General features: G+C 37.9%; 1 protein-coding gene across 2 annotated transcripts in view; it reads left to right on the top strand.

Annotated features, from left to right (window-relative positions):
• Positions 1-17,509, top strand: part of tenm1 (teneurin transmembrane protein 1) — a 289,482-nt gene that overhangs the window by 81,278 nt on the left and 190,695 nt on the right. For both annotated transcript variants that reach the window (XM_022681019.2, XM_022681018.2), the window contains exon 2: positions 11,349-11,681. In XM_022681019.2, coding sequence (XP_022536740.2) covers positions 11,468-11,681 — 214 coding nt within the window. In that variant the 5' untranslated portion in view covers positions 11,349-11,467. The remainder of the gene's footprint in view (positions 1-11,348; positions 11,682-17,509) is intronic.

Raw genomic sequence — 17,509 nt, 5'->3', positions numbered from 1 at the left:
CAGGGGCTGAGAGTGCTGTTAAATTCCTCAGTGCAACACCGTGCACCACACAGAATTTTTCACTATTATATTCAATTCAAATTAAATAAAAACAATAAGTTTAGGATCAAATGGTTACATCATAGGAATTTGACAGCTATGTCACAAAATACAACATATACTTAAAATGTACATGAACTGCAAGAATTACAATATTCTAATATAATTTTTCGAATCAACTAATCTTATCTGATAATAAATATGGGTGGGTTTCCCACAAGGTTCTTAGCAATGAGAATAATTATTATGATATTTTTTAATGCTAAGATGCTTTTGGGAAACTGGACCCAATACTAGATTGTATAAAATTTAGTCTATAGTCTCAGCCTTTTTTGGATTTGATCTTGTCTTGGTTTTTATCTTAGTCTTAGCCTTTTTTTTTACTTGATCCTGTCTTGGTTTCCCCTTTGTATCAGTCTATTTTTGAACTTTGGATTTTGTGTTGGTCTCATCTCGATCTTAGCCTTCATTGAACTTGATCTTGTCTTGGTTTCGTCTCGGCCTCAGCCTTTTTTGGACTTGATCTGGTCATGGTATAGTGGTGAGGTAGACCCCAAAAGTCCAATGTTTCTGTCTGAGGTAACAATAATTACAAACTGAAGTTTTGTTTTATTTATTGTTTAATGTTGTTATTTAGAAAATATATGCTGACATTTTAATTATTACTTTAAAATTATTAATAGTATATTTATTGAATGGTAATGGTAATGAATGTACAATGGATTACAAACAAATGTAATGTCTGTTTTTCCATTTTATTATAGATTTTTCTTTTTATAAAATCTCATATATAGTCATCTCATCTTAGTCTCAGTCTTGGTCTTAGTCTTGACTTTTTATTGACTATGAAAAGTATTGGTTTTGAAACAGACTCAACAGTGTCTTGATCTCGGTCTTGACTCAGACTTGACTCTTGTGGTCTTGACTACAACACTATCAGTCTTAAAGGCACAGTAACAGCACAGGTACAGGTCTGTACAGTAAGAGATACAGTAGAGATTGAAGCGTAATCAAATAAGGGGAGAAAATAAAATGCAAAATAAATGACTGGTGTCTCTGACAGTGCTGTGTGTGTTTGTGTGTGCGTATGTGTGTGTGTGTGTGTGTGTGTGTGTGTGTGTGTGTGTATTTGTGTGTGTATTTGTTTGTGTAATGAAGGGGGTTGTGTTGTAACTGTGTTTGGCAACAGTCTTATTTGTATAGTTAGACTGCTGGGAAGAATATCAGATCAAATTCTCTCTGGGGAGGGGATTAAATTCACACAGACACACACACACACACACACACGTCAAATACCTTCAAGTCAAATGCAGGTCAGCCAGGAATATGACTTGTTTTCCTGTCTAACTGTAAAGGACACACACACACACACACACACACACACACACAGGCTTGGCAGAAGGAGACTTATTTCTTCAGCGTCTCTCTTTCTCTGTTTTCTCTCTGTATTTTTTTCTGTATTCTTTCGATCTCTGTCTCTGTCGGTGTCCCTCACCTTTTTTTCTTTTCCATTTTTCTCCAATGCTCTCTCTGTCTTTATTCTCTTTCAATTTTCTCTTTTCTCTGCCTCTATTGTCCCATCACTTCTTCTCTCTTCTCTCATCTCTCTGGAACGCATCACAGCAGTTAATCACTATAAGGTGATCATTTGATCCCAAACCTTTGAACAATGGTGGTTTTGGTGTTTGTTATTCTCTAAGTTTCTAATGATCTTCAGCGTTCTTTGGATGTCGGTGGGGTTCAGGCTAAGAGCTGTGAACTTTCCAAACCACAGAATTTAATTTAAGTTTACAGTTCAGTTTTAGATTCAGATGTCTCCTTTACAAATCATAGAATTAAAAGTTTGTTTTAGATACTAAATTTTCTGATTCTGATTAGTCCTTCACAAATATTAAATTTAAAAATCTGTTAAAATTCATTTGCAGGTTTCTTTCACAAGCAGTCAAGTTAGGCGGCACGGTGGCTTAGTGGTTTGCACATTGGCTTCCAGAACTAGGGGTCTTAGGTTCAAATCTGGATGGAGTTTCCATGTTCTGCGTTTGATTCCTCAGGGGACACCAGTTTCCTTCCACATTTCAAAAACATAAAGATCTGGAAAATCGATACTCTAAAATTACCCAGAAAAATTTAATACTCAAAAAATGATCTGTTGTGTATGTGTTCAATGTATGTTAGTTGGTGTGTGTGTAATGCATGTATGACTGTGTGACTAGATATGTATCGGCACTAGTGCCTGACGTAGCCCTCCAGGTGGACGGTCGTTTCCAGTTAAGAATACGCTGTGTGTGATTGGCTGCCGCTTCTCACCGGTGTGTGGATGAGTGCTGATTATAAAATGTGGTGTGTAAAAATGTGATTGTTAAGCATCCTTGGGTTTCTAGAAAGGTGATATAAAAGTGTAACTTAATTCATTCAGTCATTCATTCATTCATTTGTTTATAAACATTAGAATTAAAGTTTTTTTTGCAATTCACTTCAGATTCAGATTTCTGCTTTACAAACAACAAAATTAAAAGTAGTTAAATCACTCAGAATTCACTATAATTCAGTTTATGCTCACAAATCTGTTTTCAATTTCTCCTTTCTTAACTGTTTACACATTAGTATTGGATTCAGATTGCCTTTTATAATCCACAAAGTTACATTTCAGTTCACAGTTCAGTTTCTGATTCTTTCTTCACAATTACTTCACAATTCAGATTCAGATTTCTGCTTTACTAACTACAAAATACAAAAAAGTTCCTTTCAGAATTTACTGCAAATGATGATTAGCTCTTTAAAACTATAGAATTGTATTTGGTAACAATTTAGTTTCAGAGTAAAATTTCTCCTTTACCAAAAAAAAAAAAAAATCTGCTCACACATTAGTTTTGTTCTGCTCAGTTACGCTCAGAGTTTCCTTCAGATTCTGACTTTTCCTTCACAAACTACAGAATTCACATTCTGTTCACAATTCACCACAGAACTAAAATTCAATTCAAAATTAACCTCAGATTCTTGTTAGTTCTTTAAAAACAATAAAATTCAGTTTATGTTCAGAATTAAGTTTCAGATTTAGATTGATCCTGTATAAAGCACATAATTCACTTTTAGTTCACAATTGATAGTTTTATGGAGAGATACAGATTGAGAGAGTTATGATTCAGATTTATGCTGGTTAATCTGGACTCTGTGCGGCGGGCTGGGAGCGGAGCGGAGCGCGGCTGCAGAGAGTGGATCAGCCGAGTCTGTTCATTCTGAATGAGCGTGATAAGAGTGTATTGTACACTCTCTGTTTCCAGCACTATGGCTCTGCTGGAGATAAGAAACAGAGCAGGATTTGCAACCTGGGCAGAGTGTGTGTGTTTGTGTGTGTGTGTGTGTTTCAAAAGCATGAAGTCTCTGTGGTTCAGACAGCTGAATGCAGAGACTGAAAGGGAGCTCAGCTACCGAGGAAGAGAGAGGTGAAGCCAAGGGCAGTGTTGGTGTGTGTGTGTGTGTGTGTGTGTGTTGTTTTAGGAGGCACTGTAGACAAAACACTTTCCAGGAAATGCTAGAACATTTTCAGGAATCCCTGAGTTTGGATCAGATACTTTGTGTCCAAAAGTTTGTGGAGAGTCTTTTCACCAGTGGGCAGCAGCTTTATATGCAGCTTATATCATATCTATAGACACGCACTGACAAATAGACACTGTGTTAATTGCCAAGCATTGGCTTGAGGGATATGAAATCCACCAGCACTGGGTGTGGAGCATTGGAACTGGATTCTCTGGATTAATAGAACTCCAACAGGTTTTTTTTTTTGATTAATTGATGCAACATAACTGATTAACATCATCAACATCAGAACCTGCCAACTAGGCGTGGGTGATATGGCCCTAAAATAGCATCACAATATTTCATGGTATTTTATTTTTCGCGATAACGATGCTTTTGGCGATATGACTGAACGAAAAAATCGATATATTTTACAATACTGCAACAAAATGATTATTCAATTTGATACGATATGATATGCCACACCCCAGTGGCGGATGCTGGTCTTTCAAGGAGGGGAAGCTCAATTTCCGCCTACATCTTAACATATGTAGTTTTATTTATACAAAAATTCTACTCTCCCTGAGATGTTTTTTTTTTTTTTTGTAAACAAAAGGCATTATTTTCAAGTTTTCACTACACAACAAAAAGGTACCCATTCTTTACATTGAACAATTAGATTAAAAAAAAAGACGCTATGACATGAATAATCATAAAAATGATCAGTAAAAAAAAAAACATTACACAAAATCTTTAAAGTTGGTAAAGGAAAAATTGCAGGTAAATTTAGTTCCTTTTTGGACAGTTTTAATTTCCTTGAATAATCCCTTTATTAATTTAAATTATATTACTAATTATATTACTAATATAACACAATATTAGTCGTTTTTATTAAAGAAAATGCCGCTAAAAGGATTAGGAAAGTCTCAGGTTCAACTCCCATCACGATTTTTATACTAAAAGATCGCTGATTCGCTCATTTTGCTGTCAATCAAAAAGGGACTCCGCCTCAGACAGATCATCCAATCATCATGCAGAAGCTGAGCGTCCGGGCCGGCCGAGGCCAGCCCACTGCTCCATAGACCCCCAGAGACGCTGTGCGTCCGATGGGAGGGACAAAGCCCAGCATTTATCCAATGACTCGTCTCGTTTCGCCGCGCGCTTTGCTCTGCTATTGAAGTCTGTGGACGCTCAGCGTCCGCACTGTTTAAAGCAGCGCTGTGAAGCTGCGGGAATGAGTGAGAGGAAAGCCGCGGCGTCACCAGTGATAAGAAGCTGATTCTGAACCAAGTTCAGCGCGGTGTTGCACATATTTAATCAGTGACATGTACACACACCAGTATATATTTAATCACTTTTTTTTTTTTACATTTTAGGGGAAGCTGAGCTTCCCTTGCAGTCTTAGAGCAATCGCCACTGCCACACCCTTAACTGAGATATTGAAAAATACAAGAATTGTATAATTTCATGATACCAATAATGCACTCCAAATATTTCCATATATCCAGAACTGAAGGAAAATAAATGATACTGGACAGATATAATCTGTCTAGGTATAATCTATATATTGTGGGCGGCTCTAGCCGGTAAGGACCAGGACGGCCACGGGAGTGCTGAACTTAAACTTCCTCGTAGGGGTTTATATTGTCTTTCAGACAGTGTAAAAAAAAAATAGGCAAAAAAGGTTTTAACGTCACTCCCCACCTCCTGTAGTCTGTAGTTCGACGGTCCACACAGCTCGTCAGGGTCCTAAGAAAGTTCACAGAGAGGCACAAAAGTGGGAGAGAAAATAGGAACAGAGATTAGCGTCTCGTCTGCTGTCAAGTGTCTGCTGCCGGTTTTTATGGAGCTCCCCTCGGCTCGTGATTGGCCTGTCTCGGCGTGGTCTTTAGGAGCCGCCAGCCGTGCCTGGTTAGGCGCCCCGCCCTCCCCTCACATGTCCTGGAGAGCGACTGCGCATGACTGTGTCAGCGGCGTTGTGATGCGCCGGCTGGGCCTCGTACCGCCACAATATAAATTTCCTTTTGCTAAAAATAGCAAAAAAGTAGGACCCTGATGTGATGATTAGGGGTGAGTGTAATATCGTAGAATATCATTCATAATATTCAAAAATGTTGGCTATATTATTGCGTACGATACGATATGGCACACCCCTACTGCCATCTTACTGGTTCTCTAATCCTCCTAACAACATTGTTCCAAAATCTAGTGTAAAGTCTTACCAGAAGTGAAAAGGAAAAAAAAATATGTTACATGTTTGTTATATGTATTATGCCTTATGTTCGACATTCGGGGATCTCAAAAATGCCAACCACACAGTGTAGTCAATCTGTTATTCTATTATCCATTATTATCAATCCATAAATCTAGTAGAGTCTCACATCTCTGTAATTTATACTAAGATTTCTCATCCTGTGTAAATTGGTCATAAACATCACGCATGTCCTGTGGTGGAATGAAATAAACCCCACCTCCCCATGTATCACTAAGCCTGATCCCAGTAGTGCTTTAGGGTGTAACAAGCCAGGCTTTAGCTAGGGTATAAAGCCCCAGTGGAAGCGTGTTCTCTAAAATAATTGTGCTTCGTTCAATACTTGTCCAGGCTGGGATGAGCTGGAATGGTGATCATCCATCATCCAACATCTTGACTTTACTAATACTCTTGTTGCTGAATGAAATCCTCACAGCATTACAGTGAACTCCTCATTGGGTCATCCCATTCTCTACATTTAAAAACCAGACAGCGTTAGCTTTTATTTTAGCTTCATTGTTGGTTTAATGACTCAAATGACATATAATTCAGTTATATTGCTCAATATATTGTTAATGTTTTGGAAGAGGATGCTTAATTACACTAATAACCCTTTTATTAATTGAATACAGCAGAGGGAAGCTGTATTTTAGATGTGTAGATCGTGCAGATTGTGATATTGATTATGAGGCTTTGTTGCAGGGTGAGTAATTTAGGCTTTCCTATTTTATACCTCTTCATCGTTCTTATCTCTGTCCGTTTCTCTATCTCAGCATCTTCCTATCGCTTCATCTGCTCCCCTCTACCTCTCCGTTTATCAGTCCGTCTCGTCTTTCCTTTGTCCTCTGAGAGCGAGTGTGTGTCCTGTGTTTGCGAGTGTGTCAATAATGCGCAGGATTCATGCGGGGGAGTTTTCGATTTAGTGAGTTAGTTAATTTAAAGCCTTTACAGTGAGCTATTTCCACCGGGCTGACAGCAGGGAGGAGGAATACAGCAGCAGTTTTATACTCACACACACACTCTTACTCACACACTGTCGGAGGTGTGTGCTGTCTAGGATCATCGCCAGAGTCATTTGACGTAGTGGGCTTCAAGTTATAACTCTTTAAAAGTTGACAGTTATCACATTTGTTTTACAGTACAATTCAAATCACAACCTCCCAGAGCCTAATCTACTGCACCAACATCCTGCCAGTACCTTCCTAACACTCACCCAGTTCCTACCCAGTTTCCCTAACTCCCACCCAATGCTTACCCACTCAAAGCCTCACCCACTGCTCCAATACCCAACCAGCACTTTCCTAATGCGCACAAACATCCTATGCAGTTTTCCCACAACACCCACCCACTACCCTCCAAATGCTCACCCACCCAAAGCCTACAACACTGCCCTACACCAAGCCAGTACCTTCCCAATGCTCACCCAGTTCCTGCTCAGTTTCCCCAAAGCACCCACCCGCTACCCAGCCAATGCTCACCCACCAAAAGCCTAACCCACTGCTCCAATACCCAACCAGCAAGGTCTTAACAGCCACCCAGTTCCAATCAAGTTTCCCCACAACACCCACCCACTATCCTCCCAATGTTCACCCACACAAAACCTAACCCAATTCTCCAACACCCATCTAGCAAAGTCTCAACAGCCACCCAGTTCCAAAAGAGTCTGACCCACTGCTCTAACACCCAGCCAGTATCTTCCTAATGCTCAACTAATTCCTACCAAGTTTCCCCACAACATCCGCCTACTGCCCTCCCAATGCTCCAAATCATAAGTCAAGTCAAGTAAAGTCAAGTAGTTTTATTGTCAGTACTGCATATGTACAGGACATACAGAGAATTGAAATTACGTTACTCTCCTTCCCAATTTTACAGCAAGTACAGATAATAGATATAATAAAAGAGAATGGGAGACACTATGAGTACAATACAGCAGGGACACAATTGACATACATGAGACAAAAACAAGGTGCAGTAGTGAGGGGAGAAATAGATATATAAATATAAGTAAAAAAAAAGAAGAAATAGATATATAATATAAAAGAGTGGGAGACACTATATGTACAAAAAAACAAGACACAATAAACATACGCAAGACAATAGTGCAATATTGATGGTGATTGAGATGGAATGACAGTATAAATAGTATATATCAGTAGTGCAAATATGGTATATGGTATATAGCTTAAATGCAAATATGGTATATAGCTTAAATTAGGAAATTAGGAATAACCCACTGCTCCAACATCCATCTAGCAAAGTCTCATTGACCACCCAGTTCCTACCCACTTTCCCCACAACACTCACCAACTACCCTCAATGCTCACCTACCAGAGCCTAATCCACTGTCCCAACACCACGCCAGTACCTTCCTAATGCACACCCAGTTCCAACCCACTTTCCCCACAACACTCACCCACTACCGTCCCAATGCTCACCCAACCAAAACCTAACCCACTGCTTTAACGTCCTGCCAGCACCGTCCTATTGCTCACCAACTTCCTACCCAGTTTTCCCACAACACCCACCCACCCAATGCTGTAAACCTTTTTTTCTCAAATATCCACCCAGTAGCAGTGGCTCCCAAACACCTAATCAGTTCAAATTCTACACCAGAATTCTGCACCCAGTGGTGCTTTGTTCACTCACTGCCCACTCATTAAATCTAGTGGCCAACCTTTGCTTCTACGCTGATTCAGTTCCTCACAGCACCTACAGTTTTCTCATCCACACATGCATTGCTCCCATGCCCACCCAGTGCCCCCTACATTCACCCAGTTTTCCCACCCAGCATTTCCTTTGTCCAGTGTTCACCCATATAAATCCATATCACATCCAATGCCTGCCCACCCAGTGCCCTTCAGTGCCCAACTCGTGTCCTCCCACATCCCCCCCGTGCCCATCCGTTACAGAAAGCCTCAGTGCTGCCTCCAGAGTAGAGCTGTGATGGAGATGGAAACTCAAAGAGGAAATAGGAGGAAATTAAAATAGGACAGTAATCTTACCTGACAGTCAATCTGACACAGATTCACAGCTTACATCATTTCCCCTTAAAACGTCCTGTGTGTCTGTCACCGCGCTACACACTCATTCTCGTTCACCCCGTTAGCTTTCCTGCGGCACACACACCTCCAACACCTCTTCTTAAATTTCTGTTAATTATTACTCCCATGAAACCTCATTGGAACAAGAGAATTCTGTCTAAAGTGCAAATTCTGATGTAAAAAGGCAGAACAGCTGTACAGTACATTTTAACATTTTGTCCCATTTTTATTTATATATTTGTATTTTACATCAAAGATTACCCTGACACATAAACACATTATGTAATTGTCTGTGTAATTGTCTGTGTAAACTGTACATAAACTGATTATTTAACTGGCTATGCCTTATGCAGTAAATTTTACTGATTACTGGCACTTAATAAACTGATTACTAAGCTGTCTGCATGTTTAACTGTAAACTGTATATAAACTGATTGCCTAATTGACTTTGACATAAACAGATTATGTAAAACGATTACATAACTGACTGTATATTTAACTGAGCAAACTATACATTATTGATTACAGAACTGGTTATGGTTATGTAATTTACAAAGCTGACTATTATATGGGTGTACCATATCGTACACAATAATATTGCCGAAATGTTTTAAAAATTTAACACAATAATAAAAAAAAGGCAAATCGTAATATTGTGATATTCTTAAAAGCAATCTCTTTTGTGTTTGTTTTGTTATTCAGCAGACTTATGTCGCTACATTACTTATTTTGCTATTATTACTTTGTTATTATATATTGTTTACACTGAATTTATAAAACTCTTATTTATACTAAATAAAACGTTAATATTCATTTTATTTGTAAACGTGAGTTATATATGAATTTACTAAAACTAAGACATGTCTTGTTTAGCAGGTTTAGCAGGACAAACAGAACGTGTTGCTAGTGTTAGCTTGACTAAACTTACATACTGTTTTAAAACTACTGGTTGCACTGCCACATTTAAAGTGAAATTTAAGGCGCAAACAAAAATGCTAAGGCTAACTTGTTCTCAAAATGCGAGTGAGATAAATTTACTAACAATGAGACACATTTAACTACTCTAGCAGGCTCATATAACATTGGCAGAGGAATAAAAAAAACTGTTTATTTGGGTGAGTAAAACGCTTTCAAGATTTCTCTGGCTCAGGGTGGAGCATTAGCCACTAGCCGGGGTTAGCAGCAGGCTACAGGCCGATTATACTCACCTCTAAATGGCAATAGGGCTAGCGCTTAGCGGCTAATGCAGCTCCAGCAGTGCTAGCCAGGTTTAGACTACAGCCCGATAATACCCACCTCTGAATGACAAAAGAGCTAGTGCTCAGCTCGGTTAGCGGCTAATGCTAATACTGCTTCAGCATTGGTGCCTCAGGCTAAACTGAAACTCCTGTATAACTCTGTACTTCAGCTTTACTGCTTTACTGCTCCTTACAACCTGACTGGTAAAATTCATACATAAGGTGCACCGGATTAAAAGGCACACTGAAGATTTTTGGGAAAACTAAAGGATTTTAAGTGTGCTTTATAGTGGTATAAGAACAAAGTATTTAATGGATCAGTTGTTGGAGTCATTCCCTCAGTCCAGTCTTCAAAGTCAGCTCGGTTCACCAGTAAACACAGTTAGTTATCGAGGGAGCAGACATGAAAGTAACAGAACCAGCTGCTGTCTCTGGCTTAGCCTTTAGCTTAGCATGAATACCATCCCACTGGCAGTGTTTCTGTTCTCTCTCTCTGCCTGCGAAGCCGCCTCCCTCAGTGATCTGCAGCAGACCACGCCGCGGTCTCAGGGCCTTCTTCTCCCAGCAAGCCGAGCGCAGCTGCTGCTGAAGCGCTAATGACTGTAATATTTACTAAAGTCCAGCAGCGTCTGACAGATGTGAGCAGCAGCATGTGTGACTCCTAAATGAGACAAATGACACGATGAGACAAATCATTTAAAAGCATGCTCACTTGTACACAATCAGTCCGTTATTGTTGGTTAGAAAGCAGTACTTATACAGGGTTTATGTATGGTGGGAATATTTTGCCTTAAAAGAGGATTTAGGATTTAGGTTTAGGATATTGGTTACTTTAACAGTACATTACTATACTGCATAGTCATTTGCCAAGATTAAAAAATAACCTTAAACATCTATGTATCCAAATAATGATATATTGGAGCATTTCTATTGGTCAGCTCATTGTAAAATTGACACGTTGTACAAACAACGGCCAGATACAAATTGACAATTGATTCAGTTGATGGTATTTTAAACTACTATTATTGCTAAAAAAAAACAGCTGTATGTTATCAACTAGTTAAATTCATGGAAATTAACATTATTATTTAGCTCTTTTTTTCTTCAAAATCCGGTCAGTTCGCTGCTTATCTTTCTACTGTTTGAGTTCTGTGAATTTGCAGTTTGCTGAACTTTTGTAAAATTTGTGTTAAATGAATAAAAAAAGAGATGTTAATAATCCCTTTATCTCTTCCCTCTTTTTCCTCCCTCTTTTCTCTTCAGAGTGAGTGTGGTGTGAGTTCAAGTGTGAGAGTGTTGTGACTTAGTGACAGTCGAGGTCTGTGTGTGTGAGTGTGTGTGTATGTATGTGTGTATGAGTGTGTGTGTGTAGGTGCGCAGCGATGGATGATAATGTGTATCAGTCGCTCTCTCGCCCGCGGCCTGGGATGGAGCTCAGTTACTCCAGCTCCTCTGAGGAAGACGAGGGAGCTGACCTTCGTCACAAGCACTACCGAGACACACACTCACACACACACTCAGACTACGAGCCCGACCGCAGGTTTACCTACAACAGCCACAAAGTGCGCAGAAAACCCAACGAACTGACCCAGAAAGGTAAGAGTGTGTACTTATATGTATATATATATATATATATATATATATATATATATATATATATATATATATATGTGTTAGAAATGGACATTGCTATTGAAATGGATGTAGTAATATGAACATATGATTTTTATCTTAATATTCTTGAAGTAATTGATCAGAAACGCGGGTATGAGCATGTGTATTAGGTATTGTGATATACACTGAAGCAACAGTTACAAACGAGTGTTAAGTATTTCTCTGTTGACTCCGCCCCCTTTTTTAGAGCAGGCGGAAACAGCGTCACTAAACAAAACTGAACCACTAACAATTTACATACATTTTCTCATTATTATACCACAAAATTCTTGTTTATTATAAAGTGAAACAACAGATGGGTATCTAAACATATACAGCTCTGAAAAAAATAAGAGACCACTTCAGTTTTTAAATCAGTTTCTCTGATTTTGCTATTTATAGGTTTATGTTTGAGTAAAATGAACATTGATGTTTTATTCTATAAACTAAAGACAACAATTCTCCCAAATAAATCCAAATAAAAATATTGTCATTTAGAGCATTTATTTGTAGAAAATGAGAAATGGCTGAAATAACAAAAAAGATGCAGAGCTTTCAGACCTCAAATAATGCAAAGAAAACAAGTTCATATTTTAAGAGTTTTAAGAGAATCAATATCGTGCCTATGAAGTCTATAAAAATGCATTTAATTAATTTAATACTTTAATATCGCTGATCATTTCCAACATTTGTATTAAAATAAATATTGATTCATGTAATGAAATTAGCCCATTATATACATTTACTGACATGATTTATATCCAAAAGTTTTACTGTTTTTTTCTGTAACATATCCATAACACATCAAACATAACATAAGCTAACCTGTTTGCAGTAATTGCTGGCTGTTTGTTTAATTTATGCTGTTTTTTTTTTTATTTGGATGATGCATTTATTCTATGGCTGAATTTAGTGAATTAGAAACATGATTTTGAGCTGTTTCTAAGGTAAACAATAGAAGTGTTGAGGAGCTGAAAAAGTGGAAAAAAATAGACCTTCATTTATGCACTGAAACGTTTTAAATTGATAGGCTAAAATATAATCTATTATAAGAAAAGTAGTACATCTACTTACACAGGTGGTTTATTGTGTCTTGTCTCTGCCGTTCTGGTGTAATACCAGTTGTTATGAGTGAGCTTAAAAACAACGTAACTTACAAACATTTTGGGGGAAACGCTTGTAATTTAAAGAATGTTCTTAACTACAAGGTTATGAAGTTATCCTTAAGAATGTTTTGGGAAACTCACTCCAGAACAGTATTTTCTAGAAGCCATTTCAGCCACCTGTCTTTAAAGGTGTCCTTCCGCTAAATAATACAGTATTATAAAACAGTAACCACAGTAAACCTCACTACACTATTATTACTGTCCCTACACATTAATACAGCAAGATTACAGCATTTAAAAAAATTAATCATGATTTTAATTCATTTTTATGTTATTAACACACTAACTACTTCTAACCTAATTTCCTTCTTCCCCTCCTTCACTCCTCTATCCCATTATTTCCCTTTCACCTCCTTTAAGCCCTATCCAAAGATGTTTTACCTTTAACTTCTATTACTTTTGTACTTTACTATTGTAAGTCGCTTTGGACAAAAGCGTCAGCCAAATGTAATGTAATGTAATGTAATGTAATGTATTTAAATGTTAACAATCTAATCTCATGATAAGGGTATTAGTGAAGCCTGGTTTCAAGCATTTAATAAAAGTGCTCAAATTTAAAGGTGAGGCTACACAGAATGCCCAGCCTCTTTATTTTTTTTCCCAACCGTACTGAAAACATACTGATACCGGAAGTGGGGTTAATACTGAGGTGTGAACTGAACCATAATTTTCTGTACCGTTACACCCCTATTAGAAACTGTAAAGAAATGTTAAACAGTTAGAAACCCTGCTGTCTGTTGTTTTCAGTGTTGGGTATTGTGATATTATCTGAGGTGTGCTACAGTCTCTCATTAGGGTTAAATCGGATATTTTCCTTGTTTCAATGACCTAAAAAAACAGTGGTAATGGTGTTTGAACGCATGTATGCCATGAGGGACTGGGAAGAGTTAACAAGGTGTTTTTGCCCACAGATCCGCCGCTCACTGCATGATTTTTGTTTATCGCAGCAGTCTCAGAAAACTCTAAAAACTGTAGTGTGTGAAAATCCCATGAGTGATGAGACTTCGGAAACACTTCTCCTAGCATCAGCACTAACACTGCAGTCAAATTTCTCAGTTTTGTAGATTGTAGTGTTAAATCCAATTATAACATTTGATCCTTCTCAGGGTCACGTATAGACTTCCTGTTAAACATTTGAGGAAACCAAAATGATACAAATAATCCTGTTTTGTCTGTATAAAATGGGAATTTCACTGATGTTTCAACAAGGAACAGAGTTAATATGGTGTAAAATTAGGGATACACCACATTTTTGGCAACCAGAAATATAAAAAGCAGTTTTCAATCTCACTGCTACCCTTTAAAAAAATCATGGACTGTAAATAAAATTGAGGGGAGTTCTCAGGAGTTGTGAGTGTCTCATTTCAGAAGATGAAATCAGATACACAAACTGTTATTCACAGGAAATAGGTATGATACTTTCATTTTAAACATCTTTTCAGCAGACAAGCAGAGGGTAGAACTGTTGGGTGCACATTTTTGCATATATTTATCGAATTATTTTCTTTTCACAGATGCATTCTTTTTCCATTATGTAGTCTACTTGAAATAACAGGAGCAGGAAGCAATGCATGAGTCAGTATGGATTTCTCAGCACATCTGATCATGCTGAGCAATGAAATCCCGTCATTTATTTTCACCTTATTCTCGCACCTAAACCTAACACTGCTCTTTACTGCTTTGAACAAACAACCTAATATTCATGACTGACTGCATGTGTGTGTGTGTGTGGACTCAGCAGAGAGAAAGTGTATAATCAGTTGTGGGTTGTTAAAAAATACTAACTTTTTTGCTGCTACAGCACATTAATTAACCTTCAACAGGAGTATAAAACATAACAGTCCCTTTTGTTTACCAAAGATTAATATAATAATAATAATAATAATAATAATAATAATAATAATAATGGATTTTGTACAAATTTATATTATTTGATATAGTTCTTTTTAATTGTTATTACATTAACTAGTGTAAACTAACAGTTAGTTGCAACATTCTATACATTATATCATAAGTTCTATTAAGTAATGTACTCTTATTGTAAAGTGTTACCAATGATTCTTATACAGCTAAATAGGGAAAGTGCAGATGATCATTTGATAGCATGTTTTTGAGATTTACTCACATAAATCTAAGCGGCTGTGTGTTGCAGCCGGAGGGCAGCGTGTTTATAGCTCTGAGCCGAGCAGCTCGCTCGTGCGCTTCAACTGTACGTGATTCTGAACTGTGAAGCGGCACAGAGAGAGAGAGAGAGAGAGAGAGAGAGAGAGAGAGAGAGAGAGAGAGAGAGAGAGAGAAAGAGAAATAGAGAGAGAGACAGAAAGTTTGATTTACATTATTTATATGAAATCATGCCATCTTCTCTGTGTTTCTAGCTGTTGTGTTTGTGGATCCTCTGACTGGTATGGGCAGTGTGTACACCTCGTCATGTTTACACACAACTGATTTCTCATCATTAATCTATAAACTCATGAAGAAAGTTTTAATTCATGTACTACAACAATTACACACACACACACACACACACACACACACATATCGTCGCTGTCTAATGAGTTGGATTATCATTCTGCTTGTAAGTCTGCTAGGGCGTTTTACTATTCGCAGCTAATTAATGAAGACTCAGGTAATCCAAGAAGGCTTTTTAGTACAATCAATAAATTGCTTAATCCAAGAAACTCCCCAGTCTTCTCAACTGTAGATCACTGTAATGAATTTCTTACCTACTTTACTAGTAAACTGTCACACATTAATGACTCTATTCGTTCTGCTTCTCCAACTGATCCTATTGTTATTAATCCTGTTTGTTCTCCGCTATCAACTTTTAATAGTTTTAGTTCTGTTACTACGTGCTATGTTCTTAAAGTCATTTCTAAAATGAGTTCCTCTACCTGCATTCTTGATCCTATTCCTACTCATCTGATTAAGGAATGTCTGGATGTTTTTAGTCCTCTTATCAGTAACCTGGTAAACTTATCTCTCACCACTGGCCTTGTCCCTTCTGAGCTGAAACTAGCTGCTGTCTTTCCTGTTCTTAAAAAACCTGGCAGTGCAGCTGAGGACCTTTCTAACTACCGCCCTGTCTCGAACCTTCCATTTTTAGCCAAGGTTTTAGAACGTGTTGTTTCTGCTCAGGTTCAAGAGCACGTTTTGCAGTCTAAACTTCTTGAACCGTTTCAGTCGGGATTTAGAGCAGGACATAGTACTGAAACTGCACTGGTGAGGGTTGTCAATGACCTTCTTGTTTCAGCGGATGAGGGTTATATTAATATCCTTATTTTGTTGGACCTTACTGCGGCCTTTGATACAGTATGCCACTCGATTTTGTTGGATCGGATGGAAACGTGGCTGGGTATATCGGGTACTGTGCTCTCCTGGTTTCAGTCATATCTCTCTGGTAGAAATCAGTTTGTGACGTTAGGTAGGAATAAATCTCACATTGTTCAGGTTGGTCAAGGGGTTCCTCAGGGCTCCATTCTTGGGCCTTTACTTTTTAGTATTTATTTGTTGCCACTTGGGCACATTTTTAGGAAATATGGTTTGAATTTTCATCTTTATGCTGATGATGCTCAGGTTTATTTTAGCTGCAAGAGTGATTTGGCACCTGCATGTGAGTTGCTCTCAGTGTGTCTACATGAGATAAAAATTTGGATGCAACAGAATTTCCTCCAGTTAAATTGCTCTAAGACTGAGGTTATTTTAATTGGTAGTCCATCTGCTTTGCTTAAGATCAGGAATTTTAATATTATTATTGATGGTATTCGGATATTGCCCACTTTACAGGTGCGTAATTTAGGCATTATTTTTGATAGTGAGTTAAATTTTGAGACTCACATCAAGAACATTTGTAAAGTTTCCTTTTATTATCTTAGAAATATTGCTAGGCTCAGACCTTTTCTTTCCCCATCTGATGCCGAAAAACTGGTACATGCGTTTATTACATGTAGACTGGACTACTGCAACTCGCTTTACTCTGCTTTACCAAAGAAATCTCTCCAGAAGCTGCAGTATGTTCAGAATTGTGCTGCCAGAATGTTGACCAATACCTCACTACGTGAACACATCACTCCTGTACTAAAGAAACTTCACTGGCTCCCTGTCCGAGTACGAATTGATTTTAAGACTCTTATTCTAACTTTTAAGGTGGTACATGGGACTGCTCCGGTCTATCTTTGTGATCTGGTGAAGTTTTACACTCCCTCACGCAATCTTCGCTCTGTTAGCCCTTGGACATTACAGGAGCCTATCTGTAAGCTCAAAAGGATGGGAGAGAGAGCATTTTCTTTTAGAGCGCCACGATTGTGGAATGCTCTCCCTGAGGTCATTAAAAGTGCTCCTACCTTGGACTGTTTTAAAAAATTACTTAAAACTCATCTTTTTTCTTTAACATTTAAGAGTGGTTAAGTGTTTTTGTTTATTTTGTTGTTGTTTATTTTACTAATTTTATGTAGCGCTTTGGGTCTTTAGAAAAGCGCATTATAAATGTAAAGTTATTATTATTATTATTATAAATAAACATTTATCTCCAAAACAGCTACTTTACAGGAGAGAGAAAAAACCTTGTAAACTTTCAATGGAAGTCAATGTAAAAAGAGTTTATTTTAG

Source organism: Astyanax mexicanus, chromosome 1, assembly GCF_023375975.1.
Source record: "Astyanax mexicanus isolate ESR-SI-001 chromosome 1, AstMex3_surface, whole genome shotgun sequence".
In the NCBI taxonomy this organism is placed as follows: domain Eukaryota; kingdom Metazoa; phylum Chordata; class Actinopteri; order Characiformes; family Acestrorhamphidae; genus Astyanax; species Astyanax mexicanus.
The sequence above is the reverse complement of the archived record's forward strand: the minus strand, read 5'-3'. Positions and strand labels throughout refer to the sequence as shown.